This window comes from Cotesia glomerata, linkage group LG9 (genome assembly GCF_020080835.1).
Source record: "Cotesia glomerata isolate CgM1 linkage group LG9, MPM_Cglom_v2.3, whole genome shotgun sequence".
Lineage (NCBI taxonomy): Eukaryota > Metazoa > Arthropoda > Insecta > Hymenoptera > Braconidae > Cotesia > Cotesia glomerata.
In genome coordinates, this window is record NC_058166.1 from 16,517,320 (window position 1) to 16,541,089 (window position 23,770).

Here is a 23,770-nt window from a genome sequence, read left to right on the forward strand (position 1 = left end):
TTAATTAATTTTTTTAATCATTTTGCATTAATTTTTTTTTATCATCTAAAGTAACGCACTAAAGGACTTTCTCAATGAATATGAGTTCAATTTTCTGTCGTTTAATTATCTATATTATTAAGAGAATAAGCAAAATTTTGTGGTCAGGATAGTCACATGATGAAATAGGTTTTTTTTTTTAGTGGCATTGCAAAGGTCTTAAATTGAATTTGTGCCTTTTTAAGGTTTCATATAATATTCACCGATAGTCAATTAGTTATAAGTGTTGAGACTGCATTCGAAAATGCTCTATCTCTAGATACATAATTAAGAAATGACCTTGTATCTCGTGAACTATTGGCATTTTTAAAGATATAAAATTATCCTGATGTTACTCTCATCAAGAGCATTCATTTGAGTACCCACATGCATTTTTGATATATTTTTCATATATACATATATATAATATATATAAATATATGAAAAATTGATGTAGGTACTCAAATGAAAGGTCTCGATGAGTTTAATGTCAGAATGAGCTTATATCTTTAAAGATGTCAATATTTCACAAGATCCTATATACTAAAATTGATGGTAGAATGAAGTTAGCTTAGTATCGAAAACATGGACCCTGATTCCTTATTGGTTCAAGATTAGAGCGCGCGCCTATGCGCGCAATTTGAATTTCTAGTATTTGTTAAATTGCATTGTAATTTTTTAAGTATTGACGTTCTTAAAAATATAAGCTCATCTCGATGTTACACACATCAAGAGCTTTCATTTGAGTACCTACATGCATTTTTGATATATTTTTCATATATACATATATATTTATATATAATATATAAATATATGCAAAATTGATGTGGGTACTCAAATGAAAGGTCTTGATAAGTGTTATGACGAGTTATGGAATTTAGGAAATTTATGCTGTTAGTCCGTAGTCCGTCAGGTTGACGAAAGTTTAGAAAATTGAAGAATTTAGAGGATAGATGCGTAATGGTCTATGATAAATTAAGAGTTTAGATGCGTGATGGTGTATGATTAAAAAGAGTTAGATGCGTAATGGTCTATGATTAAAAGAGTTAGATACGTAATGGTCTAGGCTTAAAAAGAGTTAGATGATATTTAGTTTGTAAGATTTTGGCAAGTGCCGGGTTAAGTGAGCGTTTTCTCACAATTTTGTATTCAGATTTAAGTCGTTGAAACAGTTCTGTTATTTTGTTAATTTATAAAATTTATTTTAATGCTCAATAAATTTTATTAACTGGATAAATTTTTCCTCAGTATTTATTTACAGCCCTGCCTCAACTTCTCACGACCCGATCTTCCCTTCTCATGCTACCCCGGTTTCAGGAACACCGAGTATAAAATCCTAGTGGCGCCCTTATCAAAGAGGAAAGGGGTGACCAATTGAATTGGGTTAACCACCCCGTTACAAGATATAAGCTCATTCTGACATTACACTCATCGAGACCTTTCATTTAAGTACCCACATCAATTTTTCATATATTTTATCTATTTATATATATAAATATATGAAAAATATATGAAAATGCATGTGGGTACTCAAATGAAAGCTTTTGATAAGTGTAACATCAAAATGAGCATATTTCTTCAAAAACATCAATATTGAAGAATTTACAGTGTAGTTTAACAAAAGTCATTGTTTAATAAAACAAAATTTTTTTTATTCATAGTTCACAAGTCACAGCAGTCACAAAGTGACTGCAAAGTTACTAGTTAATTAATAAATAATTTTCTAGGAAAAAATTTTTTTGTATGGCTAAGATTGAGAAATTTCAACAATTTTGTCTGTAAAAATGTAAACAATTGTACATTTTTACAATTGATATTTAACTAATTGCATAAAATTTAATTAGAATGATAATTGCATAAAAGTTTGTCAAAATTAACTCTAACTCAGCAATGATTGATCATAAAAATGTCTAATTATATTTACATTAAATAACTATTTTAGTTAGCCACTTTCCTCAAATTCTGCGACATTTAACGCCCATTGCCGGCCATGAAACTAGAGAACTTGACTAATTATAATTGCAATGGAGTATCAATATCAACAATAACGACGCAATAAATAAGTCTATCGGATAATCTTATGTATCTGTGTGCGATAGATGCGGAGTGTATGTGGAGTGCACATAAGGCCGTTGGTGATTAGCGTTCGAGGTTTCTAAGCGGCGCAGACATAAACGCCACTCGAGGTGATACTGAGGGTTGATATAAAGCATATATTCCTCGAGTAGGAGGAACAGAAGTATGGTAGGAGGTTAAACTCTCAGTAGCATTAATACCACAACTCCCTATTCATTATCAAGCCCCAGTGCCGCTCCTTTCTCCTTCGAGTACTCGTGTCTTCCATGGAAATCGTTGTTAATATCTATCCACACATCACCCTAAGCAACTTTAATCATCTGATGCCGAGTACTCTGCCGAGGTGCCGTAATACCTTTAAAACGCTCTATTATTCGCCATACATCATACATTACGCGTTAGACATTATACATTCAAATCTCCGGTTAGATTTTGATCCGCTGAGGGTTTATGCACAGCTAACAATTACCAAATAAATTAATACGTCTATAAAAGATTCATTAAAAATTCCTCTTGGTGAATATCTTTAAATGTATTTGGTTAAATTAACAAACGGAAAATTTTTTGATGAAATTTTCACAATAAAATTGATTAAAATAAAATACAAAAAAACAGAAAACTCTGCTATGGTTTAGTGGCACCATAATTCTAAGGTAAGGAAAAAAAATACTATAATAAAATGTCTATATAGATATACAAATATACAGTCGTATCTTAGTTTTTTATAACTAACTAGCAACCTTGCAGTCACTATGTGACTATAATTAAATAAAATTTTGGTTTATTAAATCAATGAATTTTGTTAAATTGTACTGTACTTTATAAATGTTGACGTTTTTAAAGATATAAACTCATCTCGATGTTATGTTCATCAAGAGATTTCAATTGAGTACTAACATGCATTTTTATATATTTTTCATATATACATATATATAATATATATAAATATATTAAAAATTGATGTGGGTACTCAAATGAAAATTCTTTATGAGTAAGATCAGGGTGAGCTTATATCTTTAAAAGTGTCAATAGTTCACAAAAAACAAGGTCATTTGTTGATTATTGATATTTTTAAAGATATAAGCTCATCCCGAACTTACACTCGTCGAGAGCTTTCATTTGAGTACCAACATGCATTTTTGATATATTTTTCATACATACATATATATAATATATATAAATATATGAAAAATTGATGTGGGTACTCAAATGAAAGGTCTCGATGAGAGTAAGATTAGAGTAAGCTTATATCTTTAAAAATGTCAATAGTTCACAAGATATAAGGACATTTTTTAATTATTGATATTTTTAAAGATGTAAACCCATTCCGATGTTACACTCATCAAGAGCTTTCATTTGAGTACCCTATACATTTTTGATATATTTTTCATATATACATATATATAATATATATAAATATATAAAAAATTGATGTGGGTACTCAAATGAAACGTCTTGATGAGTGTAACATCAGGATGAGCTTATATCTTTAAAAATGTCAATAGTTCACAAGATACAAGGTCATTGCTTTATTATTCACATTTTTTAAGATATAAGCTCATTCAGATGTTACACTCATCAAGAGCTTTCATTCGAGTACCCTATACATTTTTGATATATTTTTCATATATACATATATATAATATATATAAATATATGAAAAATTGATGTGGATACTCAAATGAAACGTCTTGATGAGTGTAACATTGGGATGAGCTTATATCTTTAAAAATGTCAATAGTTCACGAGTTACAAGGTCATTTCTTAATTATCTATCTAATGATAGAGTATTTTCGACAGCCTAAATACTTATCATAATAAATTGACTATTGCGGAAAATGATATGAAACTTTGAAAAGGCACAACTCTAGGTCAAGACTTTTCCAAAGATACTAAATATAACCATAAAAAACCATTTTATCTTATAAATACACTGGCCACAAAATTTTGCTTCATTTATTAAAAATTATTCACTAAAAATCATTTATTTAATAAATATAAAAATTAAATCATCAGATTATGTTTATATTATATTTTTAATTAAAAATTGTTATATAATGTAAATGTAAAATTGTTATATACGATGTAAATATGTTTTGCCAATTGGCCAGTTTGGCTTTGGCATAAATAAAGTTATCTATCTATCTATCTATCTATCTATCTATCTATCTATCTATTAAAAATTAATAAAATTAATTTAATATTAATAAATATTTCTATTAGTGCATCAGATAATTTTTTTGATTTTACCAATTTTATAAATAAATATTTAAAAAAATTGGCATTTAGATTTTTAAAATTTCTATATTTATCAAATTTAGTAGAACAAAAAAAAATAACATTTTACAGCTAAAATAAACAGCAAGCTAATTATTAAAAAACAGTAATTTTATAATTCATTATAACATTTTTATTGGTATTTATTAAAGGTTTTGTTTGAGCGTAGAAAAAAGTAATGAGAAAAAGGTAAAAGAGTATTAGTATTTTTATCTAGCCGGGTACAATACGATGTTAATGCAATTTCTAGATGGTTAGCGGAAACGAGCCATATCCCTTGGCAGTCGTCGGATGATTCTATACTCAGCTGTACCAGCAACAACTTCCACCCTCGCTTGACGGTGTCCAATGCTTTTTTGCATATCTGCAAAAATATTCTGTTCCAAGGCCGCAATTCGTTCATCACACCCGTGACGTTCTCGCCTCTTTTTTCCATTATTTTCCTTCCACAACTTTTCTTCCTTTTGTCCTTTGTTTTTCGACTCTTTCTCCGTAGCTTCATTTTTTGCTGTCTAGCTTATGGCTTCTCTGTGATAGCGATAGAAGAGTACGGATAGAAAGATTAATAATAAAAAACAAGAAAAAAAATAACATAACAGAACGCCCTCACATATTTTCTTGGGGCCGTAGTTGTGGCATCAATATTCATAACCTGGATGTTTATTTCGAATTGTTTGAATGAGTAACTTGCTACTTTTTGAAGTATAAGAAAAATTGAACAAATTAAAAAATTGTCCATTTATAATTTTTTGCATAACTACACTGATAGAAGGATTTATTAACTATTGGGGCATTCTATGCGAAATGGGAAAACGACAAAAATTTTAAAATTTCTCTAATTCATTCTAATTTAGTCCTAATTTATTATTAAAAGTCTATATTTTACTAATTTGTAAAGAAAATTTTTTTTTAATCAATAAGAAAATCGATTTTTCTCTCCTAGTAACTTTTCAGCCGTACTAACTTAACTTGTATCCGGGTCAAATGTTGTTTTAATAATTTTAAGAAAAAATTCATTTTATGTTTATTATTAACTAACATATTTATTATTATAGTTTTAAGAACAAATTTTTTTATGTTCGTTATTAATTAACACCTAAGTTTATCAAGATCGTGTTGTCAGCATGCTAAATCATTTATTTGTGTTTTTTAATTATCCTAAATAATTTATAGTTAAATATATAAACAATAATGTTTCTGAGGTTAAAATAATATAAAAGTCTTTTTAATAAACAACTTGATGTAGACATTTTGTACTTGTCCACCAGTCGCAAATGCCTGTTCCACCAGTCACGATAAAAACAAATTTTTTTAATTGTTTCTACGTAGGTAATCAGTCTAATTCTTCATAATATTGAATGTTTGTAGGATAAATTTTGTATTTTCGAGGGAAGTATTTTTTAAAAGTTTAGTGGTCGAACTGAAATTGGACTTTAAGTGTACCTTTGGTAAGAGAGAAGGATTTTTCTTAGTCCCACCAGTCACACTCAGTCAAATGATAATTACGAGAAACTTAAAAAGTAATGGAGGTTTTTGACAAAGGGATGTTCTTAATTACATGGAAAGAATTTAATGGTAAATACAACTATCCGAGTATTGTAAAAACAGGCTTCTTAGTATGAATAATTGCAAGAACTATCCAAATTGTTAACTGAACCATCCAGATAGTTACATTTACCATCTGGATAATAGTTATTACCATCTCGCTGGTAATTTAAAGATGGTAAACTTAATCATAATATATGTTAGCCGCTAAAATCATGTTGATTGTAAATTCTACAATCATGATGGTAATTATTACCATCGCAGCTAGTAATATGATTAGTCACTATGTGACTACCGTGACTTGTGAATTATAAATAAACAAAAATTTCGCTTTATTAAAAAACGACTTTGGTTAAATTGCACTGTACTTTCTTAAATATAATATATATAAATATATAAAATATATGAAAAATTGATGTGGGTACTCAAATAAAAGGTCTCGATGAGTGAAATGTCGGAGTGAGCTTATATCTTTAAAAATGTCAATAGTTCACAAGATAGCAATGTCAGTTCTTAATTATTGACGTTTTTTAATATATAAGCTCATCCTGATGTCACACTCACCATGAGCTTTCATTTGAGTACCCACATGCATTTTGATATATTTTCTATATATATACATATATGTAATATATATAAATATATGAAAAATTGATGTGGGTACTCAAATGAAAGGTCTTGATCAGTGTAACATCAGGATGAGCTTATATCTTGAAAAATGTCAATAGTTGACAAGATACAATGTCATTTCTTAATTATTGACATTTTTTAAGATATAAACTCATTTCGATGTCATACTCATCGAGAGCTTTCATTTGAGTACCCACATGCATTTAATATATATATATATATATATATATATATATATATATATATATATATATATATATATATATAATATATATAAATATATGAAAAATTGATGTGGGTACTCAAATGAAAGGTCTCGATGAGTTTAATGTCGGGATGAGCTTATATCTTTAAAAATTTCATTATTTAACAAGATAAAAGGTCATTTTTTAATTATGTGTCTAGAAATGGAGCATTTTTGAATGCAGTCTAAATACTTATCATAATAAATTGACTATCGATGAGAATGATATGAAACCTTGAAAAGGCGGAAATTCAAGTCAAGACCTTTGCAATAACACTAAATTTCATAAAAAAAAAAAAAACCGATTTTATCATATGACTATCCTGGAGACAAAATTTTTTTTATTTTATTAATAATATAGATATACTTTTTTTAATACTCACTCTTATGTCAAACATTAGAATGTTATTATATTCTGACTCTAAAATCGAAAAAATTCAGTTTTTTATACTTCCTGTTTATTTTTTTTATGATTGCAATCATGATGATTTTAACTATCTCCGATGATAAAAGTTACTATCTAGATGATAAACCGTATCATCATAATTGTGGGAATTAATATATACTGATTGTACTAATTACAATCGCCGGATAGTTGCATTTATCATCTTAACTTTGTAAAAGTTAATAACCATCCTAGATAGTGGAAGCTACAAAATCGGGATGGTTACCGTAAACATAAAATTCTCTCCGTGTAGTTATTCTTCTATATTATAAGATAAATTTTACTATAGTATAAGTTTCAGTCACATAATTATAGCTTACAATTGATGGAATTTCAGAGTCAAATGTCCCACCAGTCACTATGGAATGCCCCATGTAGAAATTTAAAAAAACTAAATGCCAATTTTTTTAATACTTCTTTATAAAATTGGTAAAATTAAAAAAATTATCTGATGTTCTGATAGAAATATTTATTAATATTAAATTAGCTTTATTAATTCTTAAAAAGTGATTTTGAACATCAGATGATTAAATAAAAATTAGTTCTTAATAAATAAATAATTTTTTTGGAAAATATTTTTTTATATGACTAGGATTGAGAAATTTTAACAATTTTCGATTAATTTTTTAGTAGTTAAAGGAAAAAAAAATTTTCTTTAACTGTAATTTTAAATGTTAAAACAGTACAAAATTTTTTTTTCGTTTAATAAAACGAATTCATAATTAATTATAATTTCTAAAGGATCGAATGACTGAAGTAATGAGTGATAGGTACTAATTACTCATCTAAAATAAATGAAATAAGGAATTAATGTAAAGCATGAATTTGACATATGTACCGACAGTAACAACAACAATAACAACAATAATGATAATGATGATGATATATTTAACCGAAATTTAATACAGTGATAATTTAACGCGGTCTAAAATGTATTTACCAGGCGTGTCATCGTGATATAACAGAAATGCAATTGCACTCTATGGAATAATACGAGGAAATCATAACATTTCACGGGTTCCGTGGTAACTCGTTGTCATTGTCGAAGCCGCCGAGCTTTCAAACATCTCACTGCACACTGCTACATGCTACATATTGTTCATACAGTATGTTATTATCATTATTATTATCATCACTATCAGTATGTACATTGACGTTGTCAGATTCTCTTCCTTTGTCATTAGAATTTAGATTCCAGTCACAGTTACAGTTGTACTCATACTCATAACTATCACCACATTCTCCGCTTATTCGATCAGATTAATCCTCCTCCAAACTTCAAGCTCACTTCAAACCTCTGGTTAACTAAATTATTTAGTGTCACATATATTATATATTACACGGAAAAACAAAAGTTGAACAAATTTAATTTATTGCAGTTTTAAATACCAATCGAGTCTCTCTAGTGTGAAACTGTAAAAATTACATTATTTCTGAGACTCATAGCAATTATTACAGTTTCATAAAATAAGTAGTTTAATTTAATTTAAATTGAAATGATAAGTGGTTAAATCTTCAGATTTTATATTTTAAACCATTAATATAATTGATTAAATTTTTATATTATATTTATACTATCTTTATGCACAAAACTGTTGTATACGATGTCAATATGTTTGACCTTGGCATAAAATAAAATTATCTATCTATCTCTTTGTTGTAATAATAAAATACAATAAAAAATAAATTTTAGGATATTATCGCCTTTTAATAATGTGTTTTTTTTTTTCAATATTCAAACAAGAAATCTACCTATCCATGTCGGGTCTGGCCGAGTGGTGCTTTTCTTCTACAAAGGACTTTTTTATTTATTTTTATTTTTATTTATTATTAAACCAGAAAATATTACAGATAATCAAATATAATATAATATAATAAATGACATATCTGTCCTATAGAGATGCATAACATCTGTTCATAGGACTGGTATAAATTAAAATACAAATCAAGAAAGCTAGTTTACATATATAATTAATTTATAATAGTAGTTTAGAGAAAAATCATGTCACATTGCTTTATCCATCGAATTAGACTTATTTTCAGTAATTTTGTTGTTCCGGCAAAATATTTCAATTCGTTCGGTAATAAATTAAAATATTTAAAGGCCGTGTATTTTGCACTTTGACTTGTGATGTTATTATTAATTTTAGGAAGTGAGATTGACTTATTTCTAGTATTGAAAAAAGTATTTGAAAGTTTGTGCCTGCAATCATTGAAATAGAAGATGAGTGAGTTCACAATGAAAGTTTTTTGTATATTTAGAACATTACAATTTTCATCTATAATAATTTTTTGAATCAGTCTATTTTGAGTTGATACTATAGAATTTCTAGTGGTACTATAAGCACCACGCCAGGCAATTAATCCGTAGTTAATAATACTTTCAATCATTGCATGGTAAATTATTTTTAAAGTCCTTCTATTCATAAATAAACTAAGTTTATGGAAAACACTTGTTTTTACTCTAAAAACTCTAATTTTTTCCTGAAAACTATTATACTCATGAGAATAAGAAAATTTCCCAAATCAATATCCAATTTATGCTCACATCGCCGGCTTCCCCGATTTAGCATCAGGTGTCGGAAAAATTAAAGCGCCCTGAAATAGAATTTGAAATTGAATTAACTCAGATTGCCCTCGATGGAAAATTATAAATTGAAAGGTTAAAGTCATGTTTAATAAATTTACACGAACATTATTGCCACTAATTAATTTCAATTTCAGAATAATCTAACTGTATGACCCAATAAATTATTTTTTAATTAATTAGCGACATATTAATTGTGAAGCTTAAGAAATTATCGAAGTTTTTTAATTTTTTTCTTACATTTATAGGAAATTTAATTTGATTAAATAAAAAAAATTGAAATGTTAGCTAAAAAATCTCAATTTTTCTCCAAAAAAAAAATAAATAAAAATCACTATAATTTTCCCGAAACCTCGAAAGCATTAGACAAAAAATAAACTAAATCCTGTATGCAACAAAATGAAAAGCGTGTGCAGACACAGCAGGAACACAAGAACTAGGCAGAGCCAGGAGAATACAGAGTATGAGACACGCATCGCTCCAAACGGAATTAACCATAGTTTTCCTCGGCGAAAAAACCGGGGCGTACAAAAGGGTGGATTTTCCATTATGCAAAACACATTCGTCCTCGTGGTGAAATAAAAGGAAAAATTCTCTGGAGCACTGGAGCTAGACTATGGGCGAATAAGAGAAAAATAAAAAAGACTCTCAAAAATAGGAAAGACTGTGGAACAATGCACAATCAGGCGAAGCGAAAGAGGATGACTAGACTCGGAGGATCTATGATAGGAACCCTGTTTAAAATGTCCGCTTAGTCTGTACCAGGTGACCCCGTTTTTCCCATCGGGGAAAATTTCTTCGAGAAAATAAAAAACACTGCAGCCCAGGAATTCTCGCGTTCTGTTCGTCAACATTCGTTCGCCTGAGTATATATTTATATTTATTAAAATTTTCTTCCTTTTATTTAATCAGGTTACGCGGAGCCTTTAAAAAAATCTCCAGACTCTAGCTAATAAAATAATAAATACTTTTGTATATATAGATAAGGTGATGAAAAAAATTTAAAAAGCTGGGAAAAAGTATCTCGGGCATCTTATCGATAAAATCCTCACACCAAAGTCTCAAGTGATTCGAGACTCGTTTCTGTAGACGCGTGATTAGACTTTCTTCTTCTTCTTCTTCTTCTTCTGCTTCTGCTTTTTTTCATTCTTACTTTTCTTATTTCTCTTCTGCAGCCTCGTCCTTTTCCGGCACTTCTTCACTTTGACACTACAGCTTTCGTGACTTGTACGCTAAAGAAATGGTTATGAATTTAAATGTATTTTTTTATCAAAGCCTGAAAAATATATATCTTCTCTTAGCTAATCTTTATTTTAATAAATTTTCTTCATTACTTTTAATAATTTTATTTATTATTATTATTATTATTTTTTTTTTGATGGAATTTTATCTAAAAATGGGGGAAAAAAATAAAACTCGAAATTTTTGCAATAAATAAAATTTTGCTTTATTAAATAATGGCTTTTGCTAAATTGCATACTGTACTTTTTTAACTATTGATGTTTTTAAAGATATAAGCTCATCCCGATGTTACACTCATCAAGAGCTTTCATTTGAGTACCCACATGTATTTTTGATATATATATATATATATATATATATATATATATATATATATATATATATATTGAAATATATGAAAAATTGACGTGGGTACTCAAATGAAAGGTCTCGATGAGTGTAATGACGGGGTGAGATTATATCGTTGAAAATATCATCAGTGGACTAAATGCAACGTCATTGCTTTATTATTCACATTTTTTAAGATATAAGCTCATCCCGATGTTACACTCATGAAGAGCTTTCATTTGAGTACCCACATGCATTTTTGATATATTTTTCATATATACATGTATGTAATATATATCAATTTATGAAAAATTGATGTGGGTACTCAAATGAAAGGTCTCGATGAGTGTAACATCAGGATGAGCTTATATATTTAAAAATGTCAATATTTCTCAAGATACAAGGTCATTTCTTAATTATTGATATTTTTAAAGATGTAAGCTCATCCTGATGTTACGCTCATCAAGAGCTTTCATTTGAGTACCCACATGCATTTTTATATATTTTTCATATATATATATATAAATATATGAGAAATTGATGTGGGTACTCAAACGAAAGGTCTCGATGAGTGTAACTCCAAGATGAGCTTATATCTTTAAAAATGTCAATAGTTCACGAGATACAAAGTCATTTCTTAATTATGTATCTAAAGATAGAGCATTTTAAAATACAGCCTAAATACTCATCATCATAAATTGACCATTGGTGAGAATATGAAACCTCGAAAAGACACAACTCCAGGTCAAAATTTTTCAAACAATACCAAATTTAACGATAAAAGCCCATTTTATCATATAAATACACTGGTCACAAAATTTTGCTTATTCTCTCAATAATATAGATGATAAGATATCTTTTTTAAAGAAAATTTCAAGCTCTATAAAAAAAAGTACTTATCAATTTTTTTGTATCTTCAATCCTTTTGTCAAAATTTAAGATCCAAGTCCAAAAGTCAAAGTAACTAAAAATAACTCAAAAAAGCTCGATAAAAAAGTTAAAACTTAAAATTTTGAGTTAAAAATTAAAGGAACAAAAAAATTATAAGATAAAAAAATGTTTTTATCAACTTTCGCTCATCTCTTCTTTAGATAGTTTTTATTTCAGTACTATACATTTTTCATTCGTCTACTTTATTAAAAATTTGTTATTCTTATTTTCGTTTTTCTAGCTGAAAAAAAAAAAAAAAAAAGTTAATAAAGTAAGTGTTTTATTTTTGTAGTAAAAATGTAGAAAGATTTTTTTTTTTAAACTGAAGTTATTTACTAAAAAAAAAAAGTGAGTTTATTACAGCGGCTGAAAGTGTGTGCTTAAATCAATGGAAATTATGACATTTTTTCCGTAACGTAAACCCATTTTTTATTGAAGTATTAATGGCTGTGTTTGTAACAGTCAAACAGAGAAAATTTTATTGTACCATGAAACTTATGGCCATTAAAAAATTCGAATATAAAACAAACCAAACAAACGAGTATAAAAGCTTAAATAATTTTTTTTGTTCAAGTAATAGAATTTTTTTTTGACAAGTTTTACTTTTTACTTTGAAATGGGAAATTTTATATTAAGTTCATAGGGTAAATGCATCAATTATTGACCAATTAAGGTTTTCTTTTTCTGTACTAAGCTATAAAAAAACTATTAACTTATCAACTACAATTTGTAATGGATTTTATTAAAGTTAAATACTTAATTAATAATAATTAATAACTATTTATAATAAAAATTAACAAAATTATAATAATTTTGTTATTTAAATCTTGAAACACTAAAATCACCAATTATTGACCGAAGAAACCCAATAAATGACCGACCGTTCTCCAATTAATTGACCGCTGAAATAATTATAAGTAATTTTGTAAACTACATGTATGTAATTAAATTTATTCAGTTCTTTTGAAGTATTAACGACATCTTTAACAAAACTAAACTTCCAATATAATTTTAAATCGTACTTTTTTATAAAATAATATAAATAATAGCAATAATTAACATAAAGTCACATTTCTTTAGGTCACAAATAATCACAAATTCATTTTGATGACGATAATTCTTCTGACCCTCGCAGATTTTGAAATGCCGTAAATTTTCGGTATTAATGCGTTTACCATAAATTAACCGTTATAATTCTGAAATAATACGGTATTTCTGTGGTTTTTTTGGCCAGTTTTTCTACTACAGTTATACAGCATTTCTACCGTACTTTTGCTGTAAAGTTCAAAAATTATACGATAAAATTACCGTAAAGCTCTAGAACTTTTACCGTAAAAAATCTATGTATTAACGATAATATTACTATAATTTTACAATAATAAAATGGTATTTCTACGGTAAAAATACCAAAGATATACTGCAATTTTACCGCGTTTATACTGATATAATTAAAGATATAATGCTTTCTACCGTAAGATGGATGCACTGATAAAAGGATTTGTTTATAGTTAAAAATATTTGTTAATATTTAACAAATCATTTATTAGAGGCCACTTTTTAGTCCTTAACAAATATTTTTTGGTCGTGAAAAAGATTTATTAATATTTAATAAATGAATATTTGATTTATTAAATACAAACAAATCATTTTAAATACTAAGAAATATTTGTTTGATACTAAAAATGGTCTCTAATAAATGATTTGTTAACTATTAACAAATATTTTTTAATACAAATAAATCCTTCTATCAGTGTGGTTGTGTTTATTACTCGGTGAGTCTTATTAGGTGACTGAGTATATAGATACGGATAGTATCTCTGATAGCTCAACTGGTAGAGCCTTCGGCGCGTAACTAGATGATCCGGGTTCGAATCCCGGTCTGGACAAAAGAAAATGATAATAATAATAATAACAGAGAAATTAATTTATCAACCTCTTAAAAATTATTCATGATATTTATAATATTATAAAAAAATTTTAAGCTATTGAAAAATAGTAGTAAAGCAGCATATTTTTGGTATTTTGCCGATAATAGAAAGTAGGGATCTTTTTTTCCCGTTTTTTGCTGCAATAGTGCCGCAGATATAAAGTAAATATGCGGTACATTATGGTTAAAATGCTGTTTATGTACCGTAATTTTTCTATTGTATTGCCGTAAATATTCTGAATTTATTTCGTAATTTTTTCGTTGTAATTCTACAAAAAAACTGGCTAAAATAACTGAAGTAATACGGTAAAAATACAGCATTTATATCGTATAAATACCGAGTCTTTACGGCATTTCCAAAACCATGAGAGGATTCACTTGAAATTTTTTTTATTCTTCTTCTTCTTTTTTTCAATTAAAGCTTTTTTACTAGCTTTTAACTCTTTTTTTTTTTTTTTAATTGCTTAGCAATTTTTTCTTCTAATAATTTGTTCTTTAATATAACCGTTCACCAAAAAAATTAGAACAAAATAAAATTTAATAATCAAAAAAGATTTTAAGTATTATTTTAATTATAAATATACATTTTATAATCATTATTTTTATATTTACAAAATATTGAATGACTAAAGTACTTTAAGCACTTGACAGATTTAATTTTGAGGTTAAGAAGTTTGTATTATAAATATTCGGTCATTAATTGGATTGTGATAAAATCAGAGGGTCTAATAAATGACCGAATGAATTTTTTACTGGGTAATGGGCTTCTGACGGATCCAATAGTTGACCGGTCTTAAAATAATATTAAAACTGATAATTTTACTGTATTTTTCTATAAAAGTTGGAATCTGATCTTTAATTAACATAATAAAACGAAAATATTTTATATTATTTCAACACAAATTATTATTTCAAAGTTCAACACAAATTCCTTAAATTTTTAGTATGGAAAATTGACCGAATTTACCCTAAACCGGGCTCGGATAAGGAAGAACTTTGTCGTAGATTTAAAATGCTTTCTTTAAAGGACCGCCGACTATGTGCCAGTGCTATTTTCTTGACGCGACTGATACAGGGCAAGGTTGATTGTCCGAGACTTCTAGAATCAATTACTTTCAGAACTCCGACCTGGAGAAGTAATGTTCCCTTTCAACTTCCACTAACGAGTACTAACTTCGCTGCATCTGCTCCTATTTATCGTTTAATGTATGCTTTTAACTTGTTTTATAAAATTGATAACAGCCTTGACATCTACACGATAAATAATGTTGGCTCTCTTGCAAAACTTTGTTCCTCAATTGGACACTGACTTAGTGCATCCTATCTAATTGTTAATTACTATCAAATGATATATGATCAATTTATCAGATAAAGCATAGACTTACTACTATTAATTTTATATTTAAGCTTTACTATAATAAAACAATTGTTATATTCATTTCTTTTCTATGGAACCCAATTATTGGCATTGCTGTAGGGTTCAATGTACTGTTAAAATAAATAAATAAATATTATCTCACTCTCCAATTGTACACTGATAGAAGGATTTGTTTATAGTTAAAAATATTTGTTAATATTTAACAAATCATTTATTAGAGACCACTTTTTAGTTCTTAACAAATATTTCTTAGTATTTAAAAAGATTTATTAATATTTAATAAATGAATATCTGATTTATTAAATACAAACAAATCATTTTAAATACTAAGAAATATTTGTTTGATACTAAAAAATGGTCTCTAATAAATGATTTGTTAACTATTAACAAATATTTTTTTAATACAAATAAATCCTTCTATCAGTGTACGCTAGTTATTTTTGACCGGTTTATGGCTGGTCGCGTTGTAAACAAACATAAAATATTTTTTTTAAAGCTGTAATCACTGCGCAATAAATTGCGTAATTTTTTATTATGATGATTAATTAACTTTTATATACATCGGTCAATTAATTGGTGACCGGTCAACAACTGGTGCATTTACCCTATGTAAAAAGAAATTTTTCTTACCCTCTGAAAGAAAAAAAAAATTATTTTCTAGCAGGATAATTATGATCAGTGTAAAAAATAAATGAATAATTTATTTTTTCAATACGATATTTATTATACATTTAATTAATGGAAGGAATAATTATTTACATATAAAACAAAATAATTATTTAATTAAAAACGACAATTATTGGCTCGAGTTATATAATATAATTTTATATTATAACTTACTTTAATAACTTATCGATACATACAAGTGTTAATTCATTACTTTTTTTTTATCAATATCAATATTAATATATGCTTTGTTTAATTGTAAATAACAATTTACATCAAAAGATAACATACATTTTTTTTTTTTAAAATGAATGAGTGTTTTTTTTAAATACAAGTGTAGTGTAGCTTAAATTTAATTTAACATTACTTATACATCTTAATTAACCACTTAATTTATTATAATTATCATAATTATTTATACTCTCGGATAAAAATGATTCGTCGTCTATCTAGGTCATAAATAGTTCATATTGTAACATACAATAAATATATATAATAACTGGAAGCCCTAGACTACTAGGTTTTACATGGACGATGTTAATCGCGTATCGATGACGAATAAGTCCGGTGATGAATAAAGCTACCTATTGAGCTTGGACAATGCCAGTGCGCCGGCGATCAGCCAGAGTATCCTCATCCATCGGTCCTCGAGTGTCCCGGACAATGTCGTCTCGCATCCGTTCTCTGTAAAGCAGACCAAGGAACCGTTTTACAACAGACAAAAGCTTCAAGATACTTTATTGTTTTCAGTTATTTACATTCTTTCATTTTACTTTGTTGAATTTACTCGATATGGGTGGAATGAGATAAGGATCTGGAATCCGGTACGTGATTGTCCGTAAGATTGAATTCTTTGTTCTAAGAATCAAATAATGACAATAAACTAACTGGGTAAATAAAGTTCTATTAATGACGATAATTGATCGGGAAACAATTAAAAGAAAACAGAGGTTCATTTTTTTCGAAAGCTTTAATTTTTAATGAGTCTATTTAGAATTTTTCTATTAGTTTTTGACGATATGCCATATATGGGATCGTAAGTCATATATGTGATCTCATCTATACTAGTAAATAGAGAGCCGGTTTTTTTGTTCGGTTATACTGCGAAAACTACTGAACCGATCGGAATAATACTTATACTATAAGATGCAGCGTATTTCGGAGAAGGTTTTAGTATATGATATGTTGGTGATTACTTATCCAGAAGCTATATTTTTTTGACTTAGAAATAATGAATTTTTATTGTAACTTAAATTTATTCTATTCGATTGTCATTTGTTTAAAATAAATTTTTTAATTCTATTGGTTATGTTTGTATACTAGGCATATTTCTTCACTTATGAGACCTGCAATTTCTTTAACTGAAACTTTCAATGGTCATTACAAATTTTTTATTTCATATCAATTATTATTCATTTTTGTAAGAAAGACACGGGAATGTTATAATGATTGCACATTGAAAGTTACAATAAATATTAGCTAGAATAATTACATGGATAAAAGGTGCATGCCAATTCGATAGAATTGGGAATCTGTGCAAGTCAAAACAATACTCTAATTAAATTTCAAGCCTAGATCTAAAAATGCAATTCTATAAAGCGCCCAGCGGAGCGGGCGAGTAACAGCTAGTGTTACATATATGATCATATATATCTCATGTGATCATATATGCCATTTCTGAAACTATATAAAACATTGATAATCACATATTAAATATATTTGATCATATGCCTTATATGTGATCATATATGACGTTTATATAATCTTGTATATCATATATATGACCATGTATCCCATATATGGGATCGTAAGTCATATATGTGATCTTATGTTACATATATGATCATATACATCACAGATGTGATCATATGACATATGTGATCATATATGATCGTGTATATCATATTATATAACCATACATACCATGTATGGGATCATAAGTGATGTATGTGATCTTATGTTATATATATGATCATATATATCACATATGTGATCATATATGCCATTTCTGTAACCATATACCACATTAATAATCACATATCAAATATATACTACATGTGTGACTATATATGTCAGATATGTCATCATATCTGACGAATATAGAACCATATGTGTCATATATACCACATATGTGATCTTATATATTATGGATAATTACATAATTTTCTTAAGCGGTCATATATGTGACCATATATGTCAAGGATGATCATATTTATCATCTATATGATCATATACATCAGATATCTCATCATATATCACAAATATCTGGTCACATATGTTACAAATGCCATATATCGACGGTCTAATTAACAATTGGTCTTACTTATTTTTTAGAAGAAGGTTTTTTAACATTTTGATGTAGCAATAGTCTAATTATAAATTATTTGAATAATCTAAACCAAAATATTATACCTCTATTAGATATTAAATTGTTTTTTAAAGTGATAATAAATTTTGAACTAATTGTTTTTTCGCACAAATGGAAGATTTTCTAAAATGGAGTTAGACAATTTGCTAATTAGAACGTCGATATGTGACCATATCTGTCGTGGATGGTAACATTTATTACATAGGGTCACAGATATCATATATGTGACCACATAAGTCAGATATATTGAATATTTAGCCATATATGTCATATTTACTATGGAATACATCATATATAAGATTATATGTCACATTTGTGGCCATATATATCATATATGATTATTTTTAAGCATTATTTTTAAGAAAAAATTCAACAAATGTCAAATAAACTATCTATTATTTTTTTTCCAGAATTACAAGAACAAAAAAAAATTAAGAACGTCCAACCTGAAATTGTTAAACTTCAGAAACAAAAATCCGATAACTACCCTTTTTTATAAAAACTATTTTTGTTAAAAAAAAAAAAAAAAAGTAGTAATTCTATTTACTCATTTTATATTTTAAAAGAAGCTTTTTTTTACAGCAAAGCTTCTTTTGGTAGTAGAGTAAAAGACTCACTTGAGCAAAGAAAAATCGCATTAGCGACGAGGTGGTTTTTTTTCATAGCTTTGTTTTAAAGACAGAGGTAATGCTGATGTGAATTATGATGATTGTGTAAGTGAATTTCACCATTAAAGTGAGTGTATTATGCAGAAAGTTGAACTCTTTCCCTCTCACCGAGTATTTAAAATTATTTTTAAAAATATATTTTTAAATTTAAATGACTAAGAATTTCATTGGAATTGTTAATTTTTTATCAAAGCCAAAAAGTTTCCAAAAAAAGTGATAAATTTGCTTAGAAAAGTTTATTACTCGATAAAAAGATTAATCACCAGCTGGTTCCATTACGCTCGATGTTGGTGTTCTTTTTTTTTTGCCTTTTTCGAAAGCTCGATTGATAAAAATTCGTAAATTTAACGTCTCGTCATTCAATCTCCGCGCAATGTCAATCCTTATATCTACAAACACACACACACACACACACACACACACATGCATTTATTTATCTTTTTGGATTAGTAAAATTTACTATCAAGGATTTTTCATGACGTGATTAATTTGTATTGTTACTACTTCGTCAATTCGTATCGTGTCAGATTGAAATGTTCTACGACTAATCCGCGTAACAATGTTTTTAAAAAAAATATTAATGGACAGATTTTTTTGGCACTCCTCCATATGACAATTGTTACACATCCCGGGTTTATATGATCGATGTTTTTATTTTCTTTTTTTTTTTTTTTGTCAGAAAAAGAGTATTGAGTATTGAGTTGCGATCGGATATAAATGAAAATAACAGCTTCGAAATTTATTTTCAACGCCCATTTATATTCTTTTTTTTTTTTTCAAATAAAAACAAAGAGATTATTGCCATATATTAATTAAAAACTATCAAATTTTTTTGCTTTACAATCGACGTAAAAATTTTTGTGGTGAAATTGATAGTTTTGAATAAAAATATGAAACTTTTAATGATGTGAAAAACGTTCGAGTTTAATGTTTTTAGAAATTTTATCGTAATTAGACTTTAAATAGTAGATTTGATCCGAAATATGTTTGGAGCTTTCAAAGGGAAAACTTTGAAGCACAGATATGAAATAATTGCCTTTTTATCTGTAATACTGTACTTTATACTGTAATAATTAAGATTATATCTTGTAATAATGCAATTGCAATTAGAAATATAGAATTTAACAGTTTATAATGTATTTTTAGTTGCGTGAAATTTTAAACTAGAAGTTAATTATTATTTTGTAACAGTTATTTATTGAGAAATTAATAATTAATAACTGAAACTGTCAAAATTCTCTTTTATCGGTGAATTTTTTTGTTTTATCAGAATAAATGAATTTTTAATTGTAAGAATAAGATTGAAAATGTAAGCTATTAATTATCGAGAATAATAGATATCCTGTGAATTATAACAGCTAAACCTGTAATTGTTAAAATTTCAAGCTCAGTTATAGAAATCTAGTAAAGAATTTTTACAAAAAAATAAAGTGAGAGTTATTAAATGAGAGAAAAAAATTTAAAGGTTTAAACCTTTAACTATTATAAAAATTGTCCAAGGTTTTAAATAACATTTTTAATAATCGCTTCATCGCTCAGAAATAATGTAAATTTTACAATTTCATACTAGAAGGACTTGCCTGGTATTTAAAACTGTAATAAATTAAATTTTTTCTTCCTAATTATTTTCTTGAGCGAAAAAAAATTTTTTTTTGACACAAGAAATTTCACTTATTCCAACAAAATTAATTCTCTTGCTTTAAGAAATACGTATCATGATCCAAGAAAATTTATTTAAGTCAAGAAAATCTTGTTGTTTTGAGAAAATTCAGCCTCTTGCTCCTAAAAATTAAATATAAAAATAGAAGTATATTTTCATTAATATTTTTATTGATTAAAATATCAAATGGGAAGATCAAATAATATTTCATCATTTTTTTTCATTCAACATGTATAATTGCACGCTAAAATAATATAAAATGGGTATCAAATATTCAAGAGAAAAATTTTCTCAAGGTGAGAAAATTTTTTTCTCAGCTGAAGTAGGTGGCGCTGCTTCCCTAAAGTATCTAAAAATCTTAATCAAATATAAAAATTTATTGTATCAAGTATTTATGATAATTTGAATTAAGAAAAAATGACTTCCACCAAGAATAGAATTTCTCGAAAAATTTTTACTTCAGCCACACAACTTCAGTCTTTCTTCAGGCACCCGAAAATTTTATTGAGCCAAGAATGTTGTTCTCCAGTTAAGAAATAATATATATAAATATATAAAATATATGATAAATTGATGTGGGTACTCAAATGAAAGGTCTTGATGAGTGTAATATCGGGATGAGCTTATATCTTTAAAAATATCATTAGTTGACAAGATAGCAATGTCAGTTCTTAGTTATTGACATTTTTTAAGATATAAGCTCATCCTGATGTTACACTCATCAAGAGTTTTCACTAGAGTACCCACATGCATTTTTGATATATTTTTCATATATACATGTGTATAATATATATAAATATATGAAAAATTGATATGGGTACTCAAATGAAAGGTCTCGATGAGTGTAACATCGAGATGAGCTTATATTTTTAAAAATGTCAATAGTTCACAAGACATTTGTTAAATTGCACTGTACTCTTACCTATCAATGATTTTGAAGATATAAGCTCATCCCGATATTACACTCATCAAGAGCTTTCATTCAAGTACCCACATGCATTTCGATGTATTTTTCATATATACATATATATAATATATATAAATATATGAAAAATTGATGTGGGTACTTAAATGAAAGGTCTTGATGAATGTAACATCTGGATGAGCTTATATCTTTAAAAATGTCAATAGTTCACAAGATACAAGGTCATTTCTTAATTATCGATATTTTTAAAGATGTAAGCTCATCCTGATGTTACACTCATCAAGAGCTTTCTCTTGATCCAAAGCTTTTCTCTTGATCCAAATTAATTTTTTTTTCAGTCTACTCTGCTGCATCTTTAACTTTATTTTCTTCCAAATTAGCATTATCATTTTGTCTTCCATCATAATCAATATATTGACTTGCGATCAAGAATTCGAGGGTGAAAGCCAGTGCGAGGGCACAGTGGTCGTCTTCAGTATCTTACTAATGGAATATGCGCTGGCGCTCTCACCTTCATCTCCCGTCTGTATTCCATTGGTTGTGAGTGGCTGCATACCAAGAACACACCGAATTCCTCCGGTTAATAGTGGTTGATATAATTCACATCCACACAGACCCATAGGTATCAATCAACTTGTCTATTAGCTTCTGTTCCTTCATTAATTGGCTGGTGCATTAGTCGACATCAACATCAACATCAAAATCTTAATTCCTCTTTATTCCTCCAATCAACTGGTCGAGTGGATTAGATGTTTGGAAATAATTGTTAATTTGATTTAAGCTGTCTGTGATGTGTATCACATCTACTCGCCCTGCATCTGTCAGTTATAACACGTATAAACTATTTCTCTTCCTCTCAACTCGGAAAACTCATCCTCAAATATGAGGTTTTCGTTACCTACATAAACTTCTGCAACGGCAAATACTCCGCCACTGGAGAGGAGAGTTTCGCGTACTTAGTGCTACACAAAGGAGTGTGTGAGTGTAAGAGAGGGTGAGCGTCCGAGAAAGATAGAGACAGATAAAGAGTTAGTAACTGCAACTGTAACTGCAGGTACCTCAGTTGTAATTTACTCAACACTCGCTACCAACATCCAACATCCCACGCTCAACTCCGGAACCTTTCTGTCATTAATTTAATGCTCTGAATTCATTTATATGTCTGAATTAGACTAGACGCTTTAATTTATTATTTTTCGATAACTTTTATGTCGAAATTATTTCGGAATTAAAACTTTTGGTATTTGTTAGCAGATTAAGGAAAGTTTGTTTGCTAATTATGTATTGGTGTGTTGTAATCAGTAGTACAACTAATTCTGTTGAAAAAAAAAAGGGGGATTTAAATGAAACTTTTATTAAAAGTGCTTATAATGATTTGAACTTTAAAACAGTATTTACTCTCGAATAAATACTGGAGAAGAAAATTCTTGGCTCAAGAAAATTTTCAGGTGCCTAAAGGAAGACCGAAGTTGTGTTGGCTGAAGTAAAAATTTTTCGAGAAATTCTATTTTTGGTGGAAGTCATTTTTTCTTAATTCAAATTATCATAAATATTTGATATAATAAATTTTTATATTTGATCAAGATTTTTAGATACTTTAGGGAAGCAGCGCCACCTAGTTCAGCTGAGAAAAAAATTTTCTCACCTTGCGAAAATTTTTCTCTTGAATATTTGATACCCATTTTATATTATTTTACCGTGCTATTATACATATTGAATGAAAAAATATAATGAAATATTATTTGATCTTCCCATTTGACATGTTAATCAATAAAAATAGTAATGAAAATTTACTTCTATCTTTATATTTAATTTTTTGGAGCAAGAGAGAAATTTTCTCAAGACAAGAAAATTTAC

The 23,770-nt window shown here is 27.7% G+C and overlaps 1 protein-coding gene across 3 annotated transcripts in view; it reads right to left on the reverse strand.

The window, feature by feature from the left end:
- Window positions 1-16,621: 16,621 nt before the first annotated feature.
- Window positions 16,622-23,770, reverse strand: part of LOC123271212 — a 152,985-nt gene continuing 145,836 nt past the window's right edge. For 2 of the 3 annotated variants that reach the window (XM_044737470.1, XM_044737468.1), the window contains one exon: window positions 16,623-16,976. In XM_044737470.1, coding sequence (XP_044593405.1) covers window positions 16,873-16,976 — 104 coding nt within the window. In that variant the 3' untranslated portion in view covers window positions 16,623-16,872. Of the gene's footprint in view, window positions 16,977-23,770 lie in introns of all 3 variants that reach the window. The other variant, XM_044737469.1, reaches the window with a different exon arrangement.